Raw genomic sequence first — 25,334 nt, 5'->3', positions numbered from 1 at the left:
AACATGTACAAATACCTAATCCAATTTAATACTGGGCCTTACACAGTCTCTGATGCCATGCTTCTCCACAAGGCAATTCAGAATTGGTATCTGTCATCAGTTTTGAAATGTATCTGAATTGTAGTTTTTTAAAAATATAAATGCAGTGAGACGACTAATTGAAGAAATCTTGTGGTAAATTCTTTGGTGAAGTCAATATTTACAAGTTCAAAAATTATTTGTTTTGGTAAAAGCAATAATCATAACTTAATTTCTTAGTTTTAATTTGGATTTACATGTTTTCTAAAGGTGAACATTAAAAATACAAATTGGATTCCCATGTTTTTCACTTATCAGGATTCAGACAATGTTTTTAAGTATTTAAATACCATCTTAAATAACAAACACTCAAATTTACAGATTTATCTATTCTCTTATTAACAGACTGACAATATGTGGGAAAATAGTTATAAGCCTCTGGTAGAAAGAACACTTTGGTTTCCCTTTTGTAACAATTCTGGGAATATTACTTTCATGTACAGTTTTTCTCTTTTTTTTGTCCTTTTTGAGACCGGCCGCACGGCGCTCAGCCAGGGAGTACACCGGTCATCCCTATATAGGATCCGAACCTGCAGCAGGAGTGCTCCTGTGCTCCCAGGGCTGGTCCTTTTTGAGACCGGCCGCACGGCGCTCAGCCAGGGAGTGCACCGGTCATCCCTATATAGGATCCGAACCTGCAGCAGGAGTGCTCCTGTGCTCCCAGGGCTGCACTCTCCTGAGTGCGCCACGGGCTCGGCCCTCATGCACAGTTTTTCAATTCTCCCTCCATCACATGATTCTACTTCATGAAGTACACCATTAGGACAAAAAAAGGTCACAACAGTTTCTGCGAATTCAGTGAATGAACAACAGCACTACAACTCTGGGCAGTACTTATCCAGAGGGGTGCTGTAGGGACTAGCAAGGGGTGGAATTAACAAGAAGTTGAAACTGTATAAATGGGATGAAGAATTTCAAAAGAGAACAATAACAAAGACTACTGAACATCCAGGCCAGCAAGGGAGCCAGCCCAACGCCTGGGGTTCCTGAGATGGGGGTCAGGCCAGCCCCACCACCTGCCCGCAACCAGATCTTAGAATGTACCTATTAACCACATGTGTTTCTTTGGGGTGTGTGACTTATCTGTTCATGTCCTTCACCAAATTTCTGTTTAGATTTTTCTAATTTACTTTTAAGAGTTCTTTTTGGAATAAGGATGTTAATCTCTGTGTGTTCAAAAAAAAAGAAAAGAAGAAAAAAGTAGAGAGCAGAATAATGGTTACCAGAGGCTAGGAGGGGTGGGAGGGAAGACTAGGGGTAAACTAACGGGGACAAAACTATGCTATCCACCCTAAGTAAATCATTTTGCAGTACATGCATGTATTGAAACAACATACTTTACCTCACAAAAATAAATATAAATAAAATTGGGAAAAAACAGAATACTGAAACCTAATAATGTTACCAATGGATGTCATAAGCACCTTTTCTCAGCAAAGCTTTAAAACAATATTTAATTGGTGGAGTTACATTCAAAAATTTGGGAGCAAGGAAACCATTATGTGCTTTATCAATAAACACTGCACCTGTTTTTGTCACATATGCTCTATAATTTTTTTTTTCAGAACACAGAATTGGTATCTTTCATCAGTCCTGAAAAGTTTTTATTCTTGGTTCTTCAAACATTGTCTTTGCTCCTTTTCTCTCCTCTTGGCACTCTGATAGACTTTAGATTTTCTCATTCTATCATACCTCCATGTCTCTTCAGCCTCTTTCTCCCACAATTCCATGTCTTTCCACTGTCTCTAGGTTGCAGTATGGATAATTCTTCTGGCCCACCTTCCAATTCACTCATTCTCTTTTAAGCTGTTAAACCTGCCCAGTTAGTATCTAACCTCTATTATATCTTTTATTTTTAGAAGCTCTGCTTGTTTTCAAGTTCACTTGCTCTTTTCTCTTTTTTAGCACTTTCATTTCTTGAACTATATTAATCACACTTTTAAAATATTTGCTCTCATTTTCAATATGAAAATTATTTCAGTTCTAAGATAAAGGTGAATTCCTCCAGAAAGAATCTAAGGACATTATCGGTCCAGCACCATATGAAACCATGTGCTACACCTTGAGATTTTTCAGAACATCTGAGTAGTATGAATGCAGGCTGCAACAAATTTGTTTATGCTGATGAATTCTCTAGGAAAATGTTTATTTTCTACTTAGTGCCAAGGTTCAAAAAAGGCAACTTTCTGGCTATCCACAGAAGCAGTTGGAGTTGAGATGGAAGTGACAGGTTTATTCCTTATTTCGCCCTTACACTAAGTTAGCTCAAATTCCCTATGTTGGTTAGAGACTTGGATTTTGTCTCCTACCCTCTGAGCCCCTCAAGGGAGTAAAAACTGATGCTCAAGTTCAATTAGTTTGGCAAATATTCTCAAGGCAAAAATCTGGTTTTAGTGTTCTGTTTCTCTCTCTAGGTTCTCATCTCCACTAAGAGTCCTTTCTTTCTTGCCAATTCCTACATTAAAGTTTCCTACAGCCATCTGATTTGTCTAGTTAATCTCTGTATGACTGTAAGTGCACTTTGCCTAGTGGTATGCTGGAGCTGGCTCTACTCAACTCTACATTCAATGACTTTATATAAGCATCTGGAAATGGGCCGCAATACAAATACTCACTCCATGGAAACTGGCAAAAGCTACAGATCAGGGACTCCATGCCCCTCCATAGAGAACTAGCTGTTCAACATTTGACAGCACACCAGTGTCACATACATAGTAAATGTCCAAATATCTGATCAAACTAGTTAGAATCTTCCAGTTACTATCCTATTTGTTAATTCTATCCTCACTGGTAAGCTTTTCATCTTCTCCAGATTCCATGTTATCATAATAACATTTAATAGGTATGGTTTCTATCCCATAATTCAGGACATATAAAAATGTTAATCACCACCAGAATATAGTTGCCCTCCCATCCACAACCACTTCCTGGTACAGTATATTATAGCTATTATTAGGTGCACAAGGAAACACTCATGAAGATGCCAAATACTGTTCCCCAATTAACTATATAATTTCTAATAATCTCACTAATTTAGCTTTCCTCAACATAAGAAGATGCATTTATTATTGCTCCTTAACTGTAAGGCAAATTATTTTAATACCTTGTAAAAGTTTAAAGATAGTTGCAAATCTTTTGCAGCTTTATGTGGCTATGTACTTACTGAGGCTGGGACTTAAGAGCTTCTGCCTTCACTGCCTGCAACACCCCTTCTTAGAACCCAGATGGCATGCTTCTCCACAGGGCAAAGGCCCACATGGAGAAATTCAAGGCTGCTAGCCTACATCCCCAACTGAGTGTGTAGCCAGCCACCAGTATCAACTTGTCGATATGAGTGGGAGACAAAGTAGGAACTAAATCATTCTCAAAAATAATTTCAAGAGAATATTTCCAACCCAGTACTTGATGGAATGGAAAATAAAACTATTTTGCATCCGCAACATGTTCGACCAATAAAATGCTTTTGTATGGTCAGTTTCAGGGCCAGTAATATGTGGCCTCAGGGTCAAAACCAAGTCAAAGATGTCCCTTTGTAAGGACTTCAGAAAGATTTAAGGCACTGCCCTCTTAGATCTTCTTAGCTAAACAAAAGGGCTTCTAAAACTATTAATGGCATTATCCTCTCCTATCTCACACTAGTGGGTGGTAATAACCCCAGAAGATATATCAAACTGAGCATCTGGCCAAGTCAGCTGACTTGCCAGATGGCAACCAGCACCAACTGCCAGCTATGTGAGTAAGGTATTTTGGAGCTTTCACCAACCCAGTGCAACTAGCCAACACTGCACCTAGCTAACACAATTGGAGAAACCCACAGAGATGAGAATATACTGTTGTTGCTTAAAGCCACTAACTTCTAAAGTGTTTGTTATGTATCAATAAATAACTGAAGCACTTATATTGCTAAACTGCCCTCCAAAGGTGCTATGGGCTAAAATTGTGTTCCCTCCAAATCTATATGTTGAAATCCTAACCCCCAGTACCTAAGAATGTGACTTTATTTGGAGATAGAGTCTTTAGAGAGGTAACCTAGTCAAAATGAGATCATTGGGGATGGGCCCTAATGTAGTATGACTAGTGTTCCTTACAACAAGGGAGAAATTTGGACATAGTCATGTACAGAGGTGAAGAGACACACGGAGAGAATACCCATCTACATAGGCAGAGAGAGAGACCTAGAACAGATCCTTCATTTATAGTCCTCAGAAGAAACCAACCCTTGTTGAAACTGGATTTCCAGCTTTTAAAACTGTGAGATAATACCACCCAGTCTGTGGTACTTGTTATGGCAGCCCGAGCAAACTAATACAAAAGGGCTATACCAAACTGCACTTCTACCATCTGAAAGTACTCTTTTTCCAACACTGTCACCAATAACAGATACTGTTTTGAGTCCCAGACAATTCCATAACCTCAAAACATGTCTCATTTTAATTTGCATCTTGACACATTCATTCATATATTTTGCCCAGTTTTATGTTGCTTATCAATTTGAAGGATTTAAATTGGTTTTGATAAGGCTACTTAGTCATTTGTATATATATCATCAAATGGGATGATTTCCATACACGGCTCAAATATATTAAATTGTAAAACCACACATTAAAATTAGAGCTACAAATTTAAAAAAGAAATCAAATACATACCTCTTTTCTATAATGATTGGCTGCATCCAGATTATCCAAAATAATGGTGTCTCCTAACAGCATACCAAATACTAAAAAAGTTAATAAGTGAATTTTGAAAATTATAATATTTTCTTTGGTCATATTAAAATATAATGGACAACTGCAAATCTTTCTTTGATAGAATGTTAACATTCGTTACAATTTTACTCAACTTTCCTCTAACAGGAAAAAGTAATAGAATTAAATATTAATAAAACTATCACTTATGAAGCTAAGGACATAAATTTTCATAACCAGTAATTTATAGATCTGTATGACAAATGTAACATCTGTCGAAAATAAAGCCACCATAATGTCCTTTACCTGTTTCACAATGTTCTATATTATCTGGAAACGTTAACAAATCTCTGGCAAAGACTGGATCTCCAATTGGTTTAAAATACGATTTTCCATTTCGGAAATGAGGTAGAGGTCTAAATGATAAAAAATTTTTTAAAGGTATTGAACAAAGCACACATAACTTTTTAATTTTAAAAACATAATATAAAATATATAAATATTATTACATATTTTGATCCTGCAATCGACTTCCCATCCACCACAAATAATACTCTGAAATAATGAGCTATTATGTCCTTAGCAATAAAAACAATATTTACTATATAAAAATATCTGTTTGGTTTTACCTGTGCTACTATCCTCACTTGGTTTGTATTAATAACATCAACTAACTGTAGTTTAGATTGACAAGGAAAGGAGAAAAGCAGCCTCTAAAGCTGGCCCCAAATAAGGATGCCAATGATATAAGTGTCTCATGTGGAGAGTGACTATAGAATGGAAAAGGGAATGGACAAATCCCAAGACTGAGACACATGAGAGGGGTCAGCTCTAAGTATTCTGGTTTCCTGTCTGTCTCATACAGTAGAAAGACCAATTGAAGCCTATATATATAACAAGAGAACTTCAGAGATGGTGGTTGATTGGGGTGTCACGATCTTTCCTTCCCACATAGTTAGTGACCATACCAACACACTCTCTCTACCTAAATGATGACTTATTTTCACAGGACATAAACAGGACAAAAGATATGTATCTCTAGCCTGACTCCAAATAAACGTGTTCCATAGTCTGTTATTTGTAATAATTTCTTTCCCTCCTTCCTGTTACAAAGGCCAAAGATTTGCTTTGGGCTTGTGTGTGAATGTACTTGTGTTATGTATCACATACACAAAATATATTTAATTGGTAAATAAAACATAGCCAGCACATGAGATCAAATATACTGCAATACTGATATTAATGAAGTAGGCTCATATGTGATGAAGACAAAAATAATGTAGATAATTTGATCACTTCTCAGTTTGCTTTAAATTAACTTCCAAAGAAATCATTTTTAAATTCAGAGCTTTCATAAAAACCGAAAATATGTTCTAAAAAATCATTACTTTTACTTTTTTCTAACCTTTTCCAATCTGGAAGAGTCTTCCTATAAATAGAATCAAGGGGCAACACCTGCTGACGACCTTGTGTTTCATCATAGATACGACGTGCAGCATCAGTGGTTAGGGTGACTACACAGTCCATGTCACTCGCCAGATGCCAAGAAATAACCATTGCAGCTCTATCATCTTCAATTTGTGCTAGATGTGCAATCTACAACCCATTAAAATAAAGTAAAAAAATTAAATATATAAAAACGATGTTAAATATTTTAAAAGCCCTGTCTGAATAGCAAAAACACTTTTCTTAAACATATGAATTAAAAAGAAATTCTCAAGTTGTAAAAACTTATAACCTTGGATATATTAAACTGTCTATGCTATTGTTGCAATTTGAAATAATTGTTCCACAGATTAAACTCCAATAAATTTGCAAATGAGCAAGTAAAAATATTAGAAATTTTAACAGCTAATTAAAAACATATTTTCACATTTTAGTATCTCTATAATTGGGATGTGTCTGAACAATAAAATAATCATAAATTATGTTTCATTAATATACATATAAAATAATGCAATTTTAATGTTCAACTAAACATCAATGTAATTACAGTTATTATTCTTCTAAATAGATATGTTATTCCAATACTATAGTATTTCTTTCAGAAAACAAATCTAAATGCCACAAATAGGAATTGTTTCTGCTGCTTATAAGAATATTTCTTTTGAGCCTAGAATAAATTTAATTGAATAAAAAAAATTCTTAAAACAGCTACTAATCTTTCCTCATTTAGGGAAGGGATTTCAAGATATTTGGAATTGAGGAGGAAGACTAAAATATCCCAAGTTAATGTTTTTTAAAATATCCCAAGTTCATGATTTTAAAATAAAATACATTGTAAGGTTTGGGGGAGAATCTCCCATTTCATACTGTATTTCCATGATTAATTACTCTAGTTTCAGGATAAATGCAACAATTTTTTTTTTCAATATAGAATACTTCATGAATTTGCGTGTCATCCTTGTGCAGGGGCCATGCTAATCTTCTCTATATCATTCCAATTTTAGTATATATGCTGCCAAAAGCGAGCACCAGAAGAATTTTTTAAAGAAAGCAAGGAAAAAGATTAAGGATGATCTGGAGGGATTAGGAAGTTTTCTTTACTGGCTAGGGTAGGGTCTGTACTTCTGAGGGGACAGAGAATAAACTATGTAAAATGCAATTTCAAAGATTTTTCTCAGATTTTCAAGACATGTAATGAGAAATACTTAAACAGGGGGCTTTAAAATATATTTCTTCTGCTAAAATTTATTTTATACATTGGTAAAAATCTTACATACTGAGTAAATGTTCTGTACTGTATGAGCCATTGAAATGTAGAAACTAGACTATCTACAAGTATCTATATGCTAAGAATCACAGGACTGCTTCTTACTATAAATTGATTCTAAGGACTAACATTTCAAAACATTATATATTAGTATCTTGTTTTCCAATTTATGAATTTACACTCTTAATTTTTCAATGTGCAGATTTGGGGTTTGGGTAATAATGTGACACAGTTGGGTCATAAAAACTACACATTACCGCCTATTCTCAGAGTCTAGTTCACTTCTGAAGTTAGGGAACAGGAAATAAGGAAACTACCATGGACTCTGGAGTCAGAGAGACTGTGGTTCATGTCTAAACTCTGCCTCTAATTATATTTAAACAAGCTATAAAGTTCCCTGAATGTCAATTTCCTCATGTATACACAAGAAATACTACAAATAGGTCACGCAGGGGTTGTGAAAGTAAAATGATGTACATAAGAAATAAGAAGCACAGACTCTGGAGTCACCCTACCTGGGTTTGATTCACGGCTCTACCATTTGCTACCAGTGCAAACTTGAGCAAATTATTTAATCTCTCTATACCTCAGTTTCAGTTTCCTTAATTTTAAAACAGGGTTAAAAGCAATAAACCAAGATGCATATGAAATGGAAATGTTTAACAGGTAAAACACAGGTACATATACCACAAACTTTAACACTATTAAAAGCTGAAGGTATTAGGAAAAATGCAGATGATAAAAGATGTAGGGAGAAGAACTGAAACTTAGCTAAGGAACTTACTAATAGAAAAAGAAATACTAATCCAGAAAAACATAAAATAGAAGGCTCATGATTGAATAATGGTAGGATAAAACTGAAAATACAACTCATTTGACACAAGGCAAAACCAGAAGGAAAGGAAAACAGAAAAGAAGGAAAAATGCTTTCTTTCCCTTGGCAGCAAATGTGTAGAAAGTTTTGTTATTTTTTTTTCTTAAGTTCTACCAGCATCCCAGAATTCACTCTCTTAACAACATTAGATACAGAACTACAAAGAATTCTGATATTTCTCTCCTTTCTGCTGTCTCTCAAGTTTCAGTCACCGGCAAAGCTTTGTCTTGGCTACTTACAAAGCCATATGACAGGGCCGGCCCCATGGCGCACTCGGGAGAGTGCAGCGCTGGGAGCGCAGCGGCGCTTCCGCCACGGGTTCAGATCCTATAAAGGACTGGCCGGTGCACTCACTGGCTGAGCGCAGTGCAGGTGACACCAAGGCGAGGGTTGCAATCCCCTTACCGGTCACGAAAAAGACAAAAAAAAAGCGCCATATGACATAAAAGCATCTCTAGACAACAAGCCTTGAACTAAAACAAGTTAACAACTTCTGCCATAACCCTCAATAGAAATAATAATCACGAAGTTCAGTTTCAAACTGTCAAATCCCCATTAACAAATTTGTTGGGAAAAATAAAGAATTGCAAAGAAACTGACAGTTTTATTATATCACTTTTAGACAACACATTTTAAACAAAACAAAACAAGATAATAAACGTACTAACTCTTAAAAGGCTTAAACACAAACCTTTCCCAAAACATCTCCACTGCCTTTAGTATAGTTTGGAAGAGTACATGATCTTCTAGGTTTCTTCTTTAGTTCTTCCTGTTCAGATATCTTTCTTTTCAAAAGTGCTTCAATATGTGGCATCTGTAATGTATAAAGAAAAGTTAACTATAGGCCAATTACTCTTGTACCAAGCAGCCCATAATGACAGCAGAGAAAAATCAATGATTTGGATAACTCAAGAACACAGTTAATAAGCAGGCATTATTTTTAAAAACTGATTATAGTAAAATAATACTCCCATCTCACTGAATGTTTTTTTATTTTAGTTAAGAAATATACTACCTATAATAGGACTTCCCTTTGAAAAAGAATATAAGTTCTAAAAAAAAAAAATCTATGTTTTTTGTTACTTTCTCTTATTTTGTTTACCACTATGTATACTGGTTATCACTGATGCAGCCTTCTTCAATGCAGTACTCAAGTTGGGGTATCATTAATTACATTTATTGGTGTCATTGCATTAAAAATACAAATTGCAGGCCACTCGGGAGAGTGTGGAGCTAATAACACCAAGGCAATGGGTTCGGATCCTATATAGGGATGGCTGGTTCGCTCACTGGCTGAGCGTGGTGCTGACAACACCAAGCCAAGGGTTAAGATCCCCTTACCGGTCATCTTTTTTTTAAAAAAAAAAAAATACAAATTGCTATTTCTTTGAAAACAGCACCGTATCATTTTGTTAGCCCCTTTTAATGTCTAGTAAGTGAATAGGCTATATATGTCTTTGTACCCCAAAACAATAGTGCCCACAGCATTCCTAATAAAACATGTATGGTAAACAAAAAAAAACGTATAGACTAGGACCTGGCTGGTTAGTTCAGTGAGTTAGAGCATGATGTTGTAACATCAAGGTCAAGGGTTCAGATCCCCATACTGACCAGCCATCCCCCACAACAAAAAATTTATAGACAAGAATTTAGTAGAAAAAAAATCTTTCATAATACACTTGAAAACTGTACCTGTTGCCTTGTAGGAAAGTCAATATTACGTGCTTTTAGTTCATTGCGCAAGTGGGCTTCTTTTAATTTTGCTTCTTCAACTTGGCCTAGAATGAAAAACAAAACCAAAAAAGACATCAATTTCTGATAGCACCTAAAATACAGATTTTGAAAAACATTTTATTTTCAATTCCTTTTGTTTTTTCCCTTTTAATGCTAAAATAAAAATTGACAGGTGGCTACTTAAGAAATTCAAAATTAAACTATAAATCTTAAGTTTCAATTCTAATATACAAAAGTAAGAAACAAAATTAAAGTAGCTAAGTTTGCAGTTTATACTGCAAACTCCTAGTTATCTTGAATAAATTATTTAATCTTAATCCACAAAACTATATTTATACATCATTTTACCTAATTATATAAGGTTGTTCTTAGAACCAAGTAAAACTTTATAAAAATAAATTTTAGTGCTTTACAAATGATTATCTCATTACTCAGTTTAGCTCCTATTATACTCTTTATATCTTTGATCTTATATAAATATATAAAAGTGAGTACTTTGAGGAGGGCAATAAATATTTGTTGGTTAACTAATCGAAATTTTAATTATGTGATTAACACAAAGCCAAAAACCATAGCAAAAAAGTCTGACAAATGAAAAGGGAAGAGATGATAGATCACAACTCAGCAAATGCTTTGTCTTAACTGTATACAAACATTATTAAAAATTACAGCAAACATTCTGTGGATTAATTTAATAAGTTACATGTCTCAGTATCAGTGTGTGCTGTTCCATATACCTCCATGGTTTGAAATATTGCAAACGTTATAAGTAAGATACATACAGCCCATGACCCAAACTAAAAACTAAATTACTCATCACTCCCTCAGTGACAATATCATCCAATATCTTTTGCCAGAAGCTGGAGCTGTCAAAAGTTGTCAAAAAGCTTTAAATTTCCCACAAATCCAGATTTCCAAAAATCAGAAAATCTCAAATATTTGTAGGTAAGCAGGATACTAATTTTTTTAAAATGAGGAATACTTCATCTTAAAAAGTATCAAATGACAAATAACATAAACCATCATTACTACCCTCCTGCATTTTACTTGTAATCCAGGAAAACAGACTTGTTTGTGTCTCATTGTCTCCACCTTCTGCCTCACTATTCCCCAAAGCATAATTTTTTATTGCCTTTGAATACGAAATGACTTACATTTCATTTCATCAACAAGCTGTTTGTTGGCTTCAAATAAATTTCTATACATAATAATAGACTTAGATAATTGGTCCTTTTCTTTGGTAAGTGCTACCATTTGTTGCTGTTTCTTCACATCTAAGGAAAAAAAATTCAGATAATTTAATTTAAAAGTTTTGACTTTTCCAAAATATGCCATAACATGACTAAATAGCAAACACCATGTTAATGGAAAGCAAAACAAGGTTATCTAAAGTACCACTAACAATAGAGGTAAATCATCTATTTTCCTAGAAACTTACCATTGTAAAACATAAATGGTAGGATATATGGTTCTAATGTTCTTGATAAAGGTGACAGCCGGGGCTCAAATATAATAAAATATTCAGTACTATCCCTTCCAGGACTATTTTCAGCCAGCACTAGACTCTATATAAATAAAAAATTAGAAAAAAAAAAAAAAAAACAGATTCAAAAAGATATTTTCAAGATGTTACATATCTCACCATGCTGTTTTCATATAAGTGGCAAATTTTAAATGCAAAAGGCATGACTGATCCTTAAGATTCATTAAACCATTAGCACCACCACTACCACTAGCCAGCCAAGACATAAAATAAAATTTCTTACCTCTTGGTAGTAGTCTGAAAGCCAAATTATCTTATCAATAAACAGCTTATGCAGAAATTATATATAATGGAAAAATTACAAGAAAAAGTATCATTTTCACACCAGAAATATCAATGACCACTTATATCTTGACCTCCAAAATCTTGATTCTATCCTTTAAGGTTGAAGCAGTGTGAAACAGCTGATGGTGTGCATGAAAGTTATAAAAACAATCACCAAGAAACGCCCAAAGCCCAATGCTGAGTTTAAGTTACAGCTGTTACCATGGAAGCAGACCCACCAATCAGTCCCAGGTGACAGAACAAGAGGTCCTGAAATGTTCTAAAGATGTGTTTATTAAAAACTGTATTTTCTTCATTAATGCACAAAAAACTTTTAATATCCTTTACCTTAAAGACCATAGCATATAACTAGTAAATGATAAAAATATAAGAATTTTTATCCTAAGTGATTTTTTCAGTTCTTCTACAGAAAATGATAGATACCAGCTGTTTTGTTTTTAGTCTACCACAATACAATTTACGAACAGAGAAGTGAAATTTTAATAAATCTAAATCGATAGGACATTTGTAGATCAATCCACAAAATAAGATTATAAATTATAGCTAATGATTCTTAGAATACAAGCCAGTCATTAAACCAATTCTCAATCCCGTTCAGTTTCTGAAAGCTGTTGTCAATGTATTTACATGATACATAAACACATTAAAAAATATTACTTGCACTTAAAAAATTACTTACACCTTATACTTTAGCAACTTGCTTTCAGCACTCTATTTGATTTGTTGATGAATTCACGCAAATGTACTGATACCCATTTCCAAAATTTACGCATAGTATGGATATACTACACTAAACTACACATTCATTGGGGGATGAATATTTAAGGTCAAAAATCTTTAACAATTACCTATAATACAGCAAGAATATATCTCTGAATGCTTCTCTGTAAATGTGTTTTCTAGGATGGATAACGATAAGTATAATGACTAGTTAAAACAGTTTAATAGGAAAGTATCCAATTTCCCTTCAAAAAAGTCTGTATCAATTTATCCTCTCCCCAGCAGTGTATGAGAGTGTCCAATTCCCTTGATGCTGGCAAACACTTAATATCAATCACGTATTTTTTTTTTCTAAAAAGAGAAATTAAAAAACAACCAGTTATTATTGTTTTAACTAGCATTATCCTGAGAGATATCGAAGTCAGGCTTCTTACGTTTACTGGTCATTTATACTTTCTCTTCCATTAATTGCCTGCTTATACTCTTTGCACACTTATTTTTCTACTAGATTATCTTTTTTCTTATTGATTTGCAAGAAGTTCTTTAGCAGGTTTTAAAAATACGTTCAGGGCTGGCCAGTTTGCTCACTTGGGAGAGCATGGTATTGGTAACACCAAGGTCATGGGTTTGGATCCCAGTACCAGCTAGCTGCCAATAATAATAATAATAATAAAAAAAAAAAAAGATCAACATATTTAATCTGAAGACTCCTCTATTACATGTATGAAGGCTTCAAAAAGTTCACAGAAAGATTCACATTACCTTTTCATTCCATTTTTCCACAAACTTTTTGAAGTACCCTAGTATATACATACATAGAGAACAACATTTCTCCCCAATTTATTACCTTTAATTTTTTTTTCCTTTATGTCATGTTTAAAGAGGCTTTCCTCTCTCAAAGTTTTATAGTTTGATACACAGCTATCAAGAAAGAAGAATACACAGAATAACAAAAATGAGAACTGAAGAGTTCAAAACTGGATCCAACTACAAATCGAAATTTGGCATGTAAGAAATGGACAAATATATATCAGAATGAATCTTAGACACCTCTGTCAGAAATTTCCAGATCAAACAAATAATACAGATAATCTGAATAAAACAATTAACAAATCTGAGCAATTACTGTAAATAAAGCAATATATATTCTTTTCAAGCAAACGTGGAACACTTACAATTACTGGTTGTGTTCTGGGCCAGTGTTTCCTAAACTTTCCTAATGATAAAAATCACTCGCTTGTTAAAAATCAGATTATAGAGCCCTGCTCTACACATATAAATCAATACACAGGGTAGGAACTAAGTAGGACTTGAGTAGGACTTTTCTGCTTATTCAGTGAGCTATTAGGGACCTCTACTGGTAGGAGGAAATTCATATGCACAACTGCTGAGGAATAGCTAAGTTACTGCCTTAACCTCAGAAGAATGCACAGTAGAGTTAGAAATTTCAAATGCCTATGGAGGGGCCAAGGAAACAGAACAAGTAAATATAAAATAGATAAAGTGGGCTAGGTGTATTCTTCCAACATAAACCTACTCTGCATGTTAAACATGTCTCACTCCTCTTTGTTTTTCAACATGTGGCTTTCATTACCTAATTTGTTAGGATACAAGGAAATTTCAATGTACTCCCCACTGTAATAAAAATAAAAGGACAAGTGTGAATACATTCTTTATGCATTTATGGACAGCCAACTGACACGTGTCCTCACTGTCAAGAGATGAAAAGAAGTGGGACAGATTTGCAGCTGACTGGAAAACAGATGCACTGAGAGGAGAAGCCACCGTTCAGGCCCCACATGTGGCTGCCATAAGAGAGTCCTTGTCCAGTGTTGCAAAATTTTTAGTTTTTTCCCAAATAAACCAGAAATGCAGGTCTTTATATAAAAACTCCAGAATTTTAAATATTGAAAATTAATTAAAATGAAAATGTTGTATTGATTGATCATTGCCAGGCCAACCAACAAGATATAGACCAGGTGCAGCTGCAGACCTCTGGTTTATAAGCCTAATATTATTAAAACAATGTGATACTCATAAATATGTACAATTACTATGTGTCAATAAAAATAAATAAATAAAATTTATCCTAGGTTTTCACTGAAACAAAACAAAACATCCAAAACAATGCGATACCAGCCAATGGAGAAGATACAAAGACAATGACAACAATGAAAAAAACGAGAAAAGGTAGTAGCATTTCAAATTTATTGGTACAGGAAGAATTGTTCAATAAAGATTCCTAAAAATTAATCAAGGAATTTGAAAGAGTCCAAATAAAATCCAGATAAATCAAAGATTAAAGCCATAAGAACAGTAGAATATAATGAATATAACCACCAATCCCCCATATAAACAAAGTAAAAATCTAAAAAACAAACTCAGGAAAAAGTACTCACATACAAAAGAGCATTAATATCTTTAATATATAACTAAGAAGAAAATGATAAACATTGCAAAAGAAAAAGAGTCAAACAATCCTACAAAGATTAAAAACATAAAACACGGTCAACCTTATTAGCAACAAAAAAAATATTTTCAAAATAGAATATTTGATTAGAATTTTAAAAATTGTTCTCATCTCGTGCTCCTAATGTGAGGATGAACACGTAACTTCTGTTGGAAATACAGGTTGAGTATCCCTTATCCAAAATGCTTGAGAATGAGCATTTCCTTTGAGCATCACATCAGCACTCAAAAAGTTTCAGATTTTGGAGCATTTTGGAGTAGAGATGCTCAACCTATATAAACTGAAGAGCAATTAGCAATTATCATCAAAAAACTTAAAATGTCCATACCCTAAAACTTAAAATGTGCATACCCTGTCTCCAACCAATTCTGCTTCCAGCAATACTTAAGAAAATAAGTAACATATGCAAAAGGATATACAAAGAAGAAAGCTGTTGGAAGCACTGTTGATAAAAAACAAACTGGAAAGAAGCTAAATTTTCACTAAGGACTGAACATAGAAATTGTGGCCATCAATACAATGATATAGACTGATTTACTGATAAAGAAATGTATCAAAGATATGTTAAACAAGAAGATTTTTAGAAAAGCATAATTCTATTCATGAAATTTAATGATATTTTACACCCCCTAACATGCATATAAACCATATATACACAGGATATATGCATGCAGTATTAGTGTATATACAGAAAATCTGGAAGGTTATACACTAAATTGCTAATCATCATTACCTCTTAAGGGTGACAATATCATGATTATTTACGGAGGTTCCTGCATTCTGTATTTAGTACAAGTAAAACTATTTTCATTAAAAAAAAAAAATGAATAACAGAAATAAGCTGTTTTTATAAATTTTACCTGGCCTATTTTTTTTAATTCTGTTTCTAGCCACATAATGGCAGCTTTTAAGTGAAACATGAACATCATATTGTCAGTAAAGCTAAAAAAAAGTCAGTAGAACTATTTATCCTCCCACAGGGGAAAAAGAGATCTTACTACTACTAATAATGATGCTAAGTTCAACCTGTAATAGCTTAGAGCAAAATCACAAAATATTTCAGCTGACTTTTCAATTTATTGCTGTAATTAGAACATCTTCATAGCTATACATACAAAAGAACAGGTATCTTAATACAGTGGTTTAAAATATTAAAAATAGAAATCTTAAAAAAGATATAAAAATTTACCGTGATTTCAGCTGAACCATTCACAAAGGGAAATTCAAGTGTTCTAACTTTCCCGGTAAAGAGTGGGGTATCAGTATCTTCCTCATTAGAACCTTTAATGGTAGCTGTTACAGTGCCAACCAAATCAATTCCAGTATGATTGCTATATTCATCCTTAAAACAAACAATGGAAAATAACTAATCAGAAAAACTGGTCAGAAGAGTAAACTCAGAGAAGGGAATGTACAAATCAGAAATATGACATATTTACAGAGCCTCAAACATTGATATTCTGGTCCTTCTTATACAGGCACAGAATTCAGTTCTAAGTTTAAGTGTTCCACAGGCAGCAGATAGTTCTAGAAACCATAAGAGAACCACAGACCTAGCCCCATCTAATACAATGCCTCCTAACTTTCTAAACTACAAGGACTCTCATTTTTAAATTTCACCTTTTTATGTACTTCTAGCATCTACTGCTGTGCTGTGAAAATGTGCTTAATAACAAAAAGATAGTATGCACTTAAAAGGCTTTTAAATTATTTTACTAACTTCAACATCATCTCTATAAATTTGCAAAGCAATAGACCTATGTGTGAAATATACTATACTCTTCAGACACATGTTTAGTGCTTACATGGATTCAAAGACTGCTGCAGTAATTCTATGGCACTCTGTTGACCCTAATAAGATGTTTGGGGAAGAGAAGTTAAGAACTACTCATCTAAAAGAGGAAAATAAACTGAAAGGAGTTAAGTGTCTTACCAGCCAAATTTTCCATAAAGGTAAAGTCCCACTACTGTGCTTTACATGTTTTTACTAATATTTCCAGCAGCTCTATTGCTACTTCCTTTTTGGGTAATCAGCAGCCTTGAAACACTCTGATTTTCTTCCTTAACTATGATCAGTCATAAGAGCAGATCTCTTAAAAATACCTAATTACCTCCTCTGTCCCCTCAGGGAATTGGACATTAAGGAATCGACATAGTTCACACACATTTATAATACATACATGAAATAGGGGAGTAAAGGGATCTATTAGAAAAGGTAGGCAGATTTCTGTATTTTGAGTTGGTACTTTTAGTATATCTGAATTTATTTTATGCACAGTGTTATGCACTCTCCATCTGTATTCAAATATAAAGGTATTTATAAATATTTAATTCATCTGCACAAGTTTTCCCTATAACCTTAAACTTAATAATCAATCTGACTATATAATAACCATTTTGCACCCCCAAAATCAAAGAATTTTTCTTGTTATCCTTTGTAGTTTTGGAACAAAAATAAACATTACCATGACATTGAGACATAAATCTCTGACCAAGGTCCTGCTGGCAACTGAGCGAACATTAGAAACAGCTGGGGTAGCTGGCTGAATTTCAGGAACTAACTTCACAGGATGATTAGGTAGAACATCAACTATAACCTTACAAAACAAAACAAGCATTCTGATGAACAACATACTGATGCTTTAGTATTTAAGAGGAAGAGAAAAAATAATGATGGCATATACCAAATGAACGAAATGTCACCTTCTAAAATTTATTTCCAGTAATCTCAATAATCAATTTACTTTTAAAATTCAGGATAAAAGGCATGTCAGATTAATTTTTGAATGTTTATAACTATCTAGAACAAACTTAGAGGCATTTAAAAACATAGGTAATTTTTAAACATTTGGTACACAGACAGTATTAAATGGAGATGATATATGTTAAAACTACCTTGAACTTCACTATCCAGAATTCTAATAACTGAAATGTTACTAATTAAAACTTTTTCACGTGTTGATATTAGTAACTTTACCATGACATACACTAAAATGCTTACTAATTGAATCTCTGATATAAACAGAGATAGAAAAGTGACCTCTGCATAAGGTAAAATTACTGAACATAATTCAAATATATTCTAATTTTCCTGAGAATGGCATTATTTATACTTTGCATCCAATAATTCACTTTTAAACAAAACATTTCATTCCTAAACTAAGTGAGAAAATGTAGAACTAACCGTGGTATAAACAGAAAGAAAGCAAACCTGTTCACTGTTGAGAATATTTGCTTTATCCATCATAAAACCAAACAGGATGCAATATGTCCCCACTTTGTTAGGAATTACTTTATCCCTAAATTAAAAGGAAAGCGATAAGATTATTGACAATTTTTAAATAAAGGGGAAGAAATTCAAAACATGAACATTTCTGTTCATTCCACAAAAAAATAAATGAGTAAGAAGAGAATTACTAATACTACATTCAGCTTTATTAATTTAACAAGTATTTCTTGCATATTAGGCTTAATCCCTCTTATCTGCACACATTCTGTCACAAAACATCTAGAACAAAGGCTCTGGATATGGCAGAAATCGAAAGAATAGGAATATAAAGTTGAGAAAGTAGTAAACACAAAATATACCGAATTAGACGTCAAGTGATTTTTGCTTCATTTCTACATTATAAATTTCCCCGACAGTTTTACATTTCAAAATTATATAGCATCCTGCTGATCTTCTATGTTGCTTTATTTTCCATTCAAGTACTATTCTAAATATTTGGCTGTATATATACAAGATATTTGCTGTGATTTAATTATCAATAAGGAACTCAGTACTTAATAAGAGATAAACTTATTAGCCTCTTTTGGTCACACTTTACCACAATGAAAATACAAACGATAGGTATTGCATGATATGTGCAATGTGGCTCATGATCCCTCAGGCAGCTGTTGCCTATCATTCATATTCTCAAAATACTGGCATAACGTAGTAAAAAGAAAGCAAGCAGTGAATACATATCCGAATTGAAATCCCAGCACTGTTAACATATTTGCAACCTTGGAAAAAATTATTTAACCTTTATCTAAGTCATGTTTTTTCTGAGAGGATAACTCCTAAGAAAGTCGTAGTAAGAATCAAACAAGAATTGTGCTTCCAAATGGCAGACCAATTCTCCCTGACGACAGCCACATAAAAAAACATGTGCTTGAAGACGTTTAAGAGTTAACACACTAAAGTAAAAAATAACTCAGCAGGATATATATGATGGAGGCCTCTGTCAGCAAATCCAGGAGTAAGGTAGACTTAAACCAGACACAGTCCCAAGGGAAATGCAACTCAGCTTTGAATCACCTCAGTCTCTGAAACTGGACTGAAGTGATAATAGACTGGTAATGGCCAAGACAACTGACATAAGCAAATGCAAACCCTCTCGGGAGAAAGATACTGTCCTAGACTTCCAATTACTTCTACAAATATTCATAAATAAAATGTCTAGTCCAATAACAAAAACAAAATAACCAGGTACATAAACAAGCAAAAGAACTAGAATGAAAACCAACAGAAACAAGAGACAATCAAAATACACTTGAAGGAACTCTAGACAGACTTTAATAAATTGGTATTACTCAGGGTAGTAAAAGATATGATTGAAAATTCCAACAAAGAACTGGACTTAAAAAAAAAATTAAATGTAAATTCTAGAGTTGAAAATACCAAACTGAGAATGATAACTCAAAGATGGTTTAACAGCAAATCAGATGTCACGGAATGAAGAATTAGTTAACCAAACATAGTTCAAAGTAAATATCTAGACTGAAGAAAGACAAACGAATGGCAAATAGGAAAAAGAACATAAGAGATAGAGCACACTGTGAAAAGGACTAACATGCTCATAATTAAGAGTGCCAGAAAGAGAAGAAAAGAATGGGGCAGAAGCAATATTTGACAAAATAATGGCTGACAATTTTCCAAAACTGAAGACCACAAAATCAAAAGCTATGAAAACCAAGCAGCAGGGCCGGCCTGTGGCTCACTTGGGAGAGTATGGTGTTGATGACAACAAGGCCGCACATTCGGATCCCTACATAGGGATGGCTAGTTAGCTCACTTGGGAGAGCATGGTGCTGACAACACCAAGTCAAGGGTTAAGATCCCCTTACCTGTCATCTTTAAAAAAAAAAAAAAAAAAAAAAAACCAAGGAGCATATGTAAAAAGAAATGCACATACAGGCTCACAGTAAAACTGCTGAAAACAAAACTCAAAACAACTAAAGGAGGAGGAATAATCATTTCTTTTCAATAGAACGACAAGACTGACAGCTAACTCCTTGATGATGAGATAGTAAAGGATGGCCTGAAAGTACTGCAGGAAGCTACTACACGTAGAATAACATATCCGGTGAAAATATCCTTCAAGTAAAAAGGCAGAGAAAAGATATTTCAGGTAAAAATAATGAGATAATTATTCGCCAGTGGAAATACTATAGGAACTTTTTCAGATGGAATATAATTCCAGATGAGAGCCTTGAGTTCAACATTAACAGAAATAGGATACGTGAGTAAACCTTAATGAATACTGATTGTATACAAAGTAATAATGCCCTGATAAGTTAATGTGCGCAACAAAAAAGGCATATTAGTTGGAAGAGGGAAAACGAAATTTGAGTGTTCTAAGATCCATGTACTGCTCAAAAAGAAGGTAAAAAATACAACTTACTATTAGACACTGGTATTTCAAGTATGTATATGTTGTAATCTCTAAGGAAATCATTTAGAGAATAGTGAAAGATTACATAACTACCAAGTTACTAAGAAGTAGAAAATGACAGTTAAAAACAATCAGTCAAAAAGAAAAAAAAATAGGAAAGAGAAAGGAACAAAGAACAGTTGAATCAAATAAAAAACAGTAAGATAACAGATCCAAAAAGAAGCACATTGATGATTATAAGAGGGTACTTTAAAAAGTTCATGGGAAGATTTGTATTATCTTTCAATATTATTTTTTCACGAACTTTTTGACATCCCTTCATAAATGAGATCTAAACTTTTCAACTAAAAGACAAAGTTTATCAGAAAAAAAACTGTAAGTTTTATAAAAGATACACTTAAAAGAAAGAAAAAAAAGATATATTATGCAAACACTAACCATCATGATCCCTACGATGGCTTGTGCATGTCATTCATATGAACAGCTGGTATATTATTATCAAAGTAGACTTTAAGGTTAAAAACATTCAACTTTAAGGCAAAAAACACTCAAAAAAGAGAGGAGTACATCATAATGAGGAAAGATTTAAATTGCCAGGAAAATATAGTAATAATTTAAGCCTGTATATACCTAATAACAAAGCCTCAAAACATGTAAAGCAAACATTACAGAACTAAGGAAAAACACACAAATCTATTTGCATACTGGGAGATTCACCACACTGCTGAATAAAGCAGACAAAATATAAAAAATAATGATACAGAGAAATTAAACAGGTGGCTAGCCAGTTAGCTAAGTTGGTTAGAGCATGGTGCTGATAACATCAAGGTCCAGGGTTTGATCCCTGTCCTGGCCAAATGCAAAAAAGAAAGAAAGAAAGAAAGAAAAATTAAACAAAATGATTAGCAAATTTGACCTAAGGTACATATAGAACATTTTACCTGAAATGCACAATATATATTATTTTCTAGTATACTTGGAACATATACAAAAATTGACCATATGCAAACAGTAAAAAAACAAATGCCAACTAATTTCAAAGGACTGAAATCATACAGGGTAGGTTCTCTGACTACAGTGGAATTAAACTACAAATCAGTAACATTAAGAAAACCGAGCAGTGTTGATAACACCAAGGTCAAAGGGTTTGGATCCCCATACCAGTGAGTCACCAAAAAAACAAAGAAAGAAACTTGGAAAATCCCACAATTTAGAAATTAAACAATATACTTCTGAATAAGCTGTGAGTCAAAGATGAAATCACAATGAAAATTAGAACATATTTTGATCTAAATACTATAAAAAATATAATGTATCAAACTTGTGAATGCTACTAAATCCATGCTTAAGGAAAAATTTATAGCTGTACATACATATATACATATATGTACATAAATATATACATATATATACACAGTCACGCAATACATAATGACAATCTGGTCAATGATGGACTACATATATGATGGTGGCTATACCATATAGTCTTAGTATATATAGCAGGCTATACCATCTAAGTTTGTGGAAGTATACTCTATGATGTTTTCACAACAAATTCACCCTATGTTGCATTTATCAGAAAGTATCGCTGTTGTCGTTAAGTGATGAACACACTGTATGTACACATGAAGGGTCTTCAAAAAGTTCGTGAAGTGATCCATACTATCTTTTAATTCCATTTTCTTTCATGAGCTTTTTGGAAAAATAGAATTAAAAGATAACATGATCTTTCCATGAACTTTTTGAAATACACTCATGTGTGTACACACACACACACACACACACACAAAATAAATGAGCTAAGAAACAATCTCAAGAAGCTTTAAAAAAGAGTAAGTAGAACCCGAAGGAAGTAAACGACAATAAAGCAAGTACAAAAAGTACAGTACATTAAAGAAGCCAAAAGTTGGTTCTTTGAAAATATCTGCAAAACTGAAGTCTCCTGGTACACACACACACAAAATAAATGAGCTAAGAAACAATCTCAAGAAGCTTTAAAAAAGAGTAAGTAGAACCCGAAGGAAGTAAATGACAATAAAGCAAGTACAAAAAGTACAATACATTAAAGAAGCCAAAAGTTGGTTCTTTGAAAATATCTGCAAAACTGAAGTCTCCTGGTAAGATTAATCAAGCAAAAAAGAGGAAGTACAAATAACTAATGTCAACAATGAGAGATCATCACATCATAATAATCCTACAGAAAATAAAAAGAAGACAGTATGAACAACAAATTTGAATCTTTTTTGGGTGGAGGGCAGCTGGCTGGTATGGAGATCCAATCCCATGACTTTGGTGTTACAAGGCTGCACTAACCATACTAAGCTAACCCACCCAGCCCCAGATTTGAAAACTTAGATAAAATTGAAAGCTTCGTCGAGAATTATGTTACCAAAACTAACCAAAGAAGAGACAGAAAATGCAGACTGATCTGTAACTTCTAAATTTGAGGAAAATGAATCCATAACTAAATCCTTCCTCCCAAAAACCTCCAGGCTCAGATGCCTTCACTAAAGAATGCTACCACCATTTCAGGAAGAAGTATGACACTCTTACACAAGATCTTCCCACAAATAAACTAAGATTGAGAGAACCCTTTTCCTCGCTACTTTTGTGAGGCCTCCATGATCTAGATAGTAAACCTAAGAAGAATTTATAAGAAAGAAAATTTAGGTTAATTTTAATCATTAATGTAGATGCAAAAATCTTAAGCAAAATATTACCCAAACAAATCCATCTATATATAAGACTGATAATACATGATAAAATTGCCAATAAACATACAATAAAAAGGGAAATATAAATTAAAACTAAACGTGATGCCACTAAAAACCACCAGAAGATTAAACCTGAAAAGACTGGCAAAACCAAATGTTGGTAGGAACATAGAGCGATGGGAACTCAGATACTGCTGGTAGAGATATAAATTAGTATAAATACATTGGAAAACTATCTGGCAGCAGCTACTAAGGTTAAACATACACATCATCAATGACCCAATGATATCACTTCTACGTATGCACCAAGGTTAAGTGTTATTTGTAACAGCCCCAAACTGAAAATGACGCAAATGGCCATCAACATCAGAATGAATAACTGTAGTATGATCGTACAATGAAGTACTATACAGCAATGAAAATGAATTTATAGCTAAGCCAACTTAATAGATTAATCTCACAATGTTGAGTGAAGGAAGTCATATACAAAAGAACAGAGTATATATAAAAAATGAGCACAACTAACCAGAGAATTTAGGCATGTATGCTTGGATAACAGAACTCTAAAAAAATACAAGTCAGGAAAGGGTTTGTGGTATATGCGTCTGTGTGTCAACATGAGTGTGTGTGCATGCACAGCAGGAAGAAAGGAGATAAAGACTGGGAGGGCCCCAAGGGAGAGGTTCCATAATAATGGCAATCTATTTTTTTTTTTTTTTGCATGTATATATTTGGTTGTAGATAATGGCAATCTTTTATTAACTTCAGTAGTGGTTGCATAGACATTCGCTTTGGGAGAAATCACAAAGTTACATATCTTGGTTTTTGTACTTTATGGGTTTTACATCATATTTTCAAAAAAGGTTAAAATGTTACACAAAATTAAATGTAGAACCCCAAACATAGTAACTGACACACCTTAAAAACAAAAATATTATTTTCATCTAGTCACACATATCAAATATATTGAAGTATATTTTATTACATTACATATGTAACTGACAGTGTATGTGATAATTTTTTCACTGAAGTGAAACTCATATAACAAAAATTAACCATTTTAAGGTATACAATTCACTGGCATTTAGTACATTCACACTGTTGTGCAACCACCACTTCTACATAGTTCCAAAAGAGCATGCAATTATTTTTAGAAGACTTACTAAAAGGTCCCTTCAAACTGATACCTTGGAATGCTAAAATAATACTAAATCAAAACAAATCGCATATTTTGTAATACAATAAAACAGTCCAATTCTCACATATTTTAGTAGACTTCATAAACTGAAAGATAATTTAACAGATGGAAAACGCAGTATGTCCCTTTCAGGATGTCAATCAGCCCTGTGCAATAATTTGAGCATACTTAAAAGCTCAAAGGTAATATTATTCAGAGTGTGTTCCAAGGACAGATGCTGGTCTTAACATTCTATTACTGGTCACAAAAAAATTACAAAACTCAGAGTGCTCAGAAGCTTTCATAGCAATCTGACACTGCCTCTACAATAAGTGCATGTTCAGTAGACTTTTTTCTTTTTAAAAACAAAAAGCAAAGGTCTATAATCGATTGAGAATTAAAAAAACAAAAACTGGTCCTTCATCAGTACTCTATAAAAAAATTTTTTAAATAACAAATATAATAAGCATTTGACCTTATTTGTGATAATTTAAAAAATTTTTTAAAGAAACATTAGACAATCCTTTCAGAACCCTTTTTCAGATTTTAAAATAGGGGTCCATAACGAAGACACAACATGCTAAGTCACATAACAGTGAAAGCTAGTTCAACCTTTCTTAATTCATAAGATCTTAGAATTATAGAAATCTCCTGTATAATGAAAAATTATAAAGTGCTCTGACA

General features: G+C 33.4%; 1 protein-coding gene across 1 annotated transcript in view; it reads right to left on the bottom strand.

The window, feature by feature from the left end:
- The window catches only part of SMCHD1 (structural maintenance of chromosomes flexible hinge domain containing 1), a 148,884-nt gene that overhangs the window by 23,660 nt on the left and 99,890 nt on the right, over window positions 1–25,334 (bottom strand). The window contains exons 35-44 of the mRNA XM_008569163.1: window positions 18,314–18,401; window positions 17,568–17,699; window positions 16,292–16,444; window positions 11,523–11,649; window positions 11,239–11,358; window positions 10,043–10,128; window positions 9,042–9,164; window positions 6,169–6,359; window positions 5,070–5,179; window positions 4,725–4,795 (exon numbers count right to left, since the gene is read on the bottom strand). Coding sequence (XP_008567385.1) covers window positions 4,725–4,795; window positions 5,070–5,179; window positions 6,169–6,359; window positions 9,042–9,164; window positions 10,043–10,128; window positions 11,239–11,358; window positions 11,523–11,649; window positions 16,292–16,444; window positions 17,568–17,699; window positions 18,314–18,401 — 1,201 coding nt within the window. The remainder of the gene's footprint in view (window positions 1–4,724; window positions 4,796–5,069; window positions 5,180–6,168; window positions 6,360–9,041; window positions 9,165–10,042; window positions 10,129–11,238; window positions 11,359–11,522; window positions 11,650–16,291; window positions 16,445–17,567; window positions 17,700–18,313; window positions 18,402–25,334) is intronic.

This window comes from Galeopterus variegatus, unplaced genomic scaffold, assembly GCF_000696425.1.
Source record: "Galeopterus variegatus unplaced genomic scaffold, G_variegatus-3.0.2 Scaffold471, whole genome shotgun sequence".
NCBI classification, from domain to species: Eukaryota; Metazoa; Chordata; class Mammalia; order Dermoptera; family Cynocephalidae; genus Galeopterus; species Galeopterus variegatus.
This window is presented reverse-complemented; position numbering and strand designations above follow the sequence as displayed.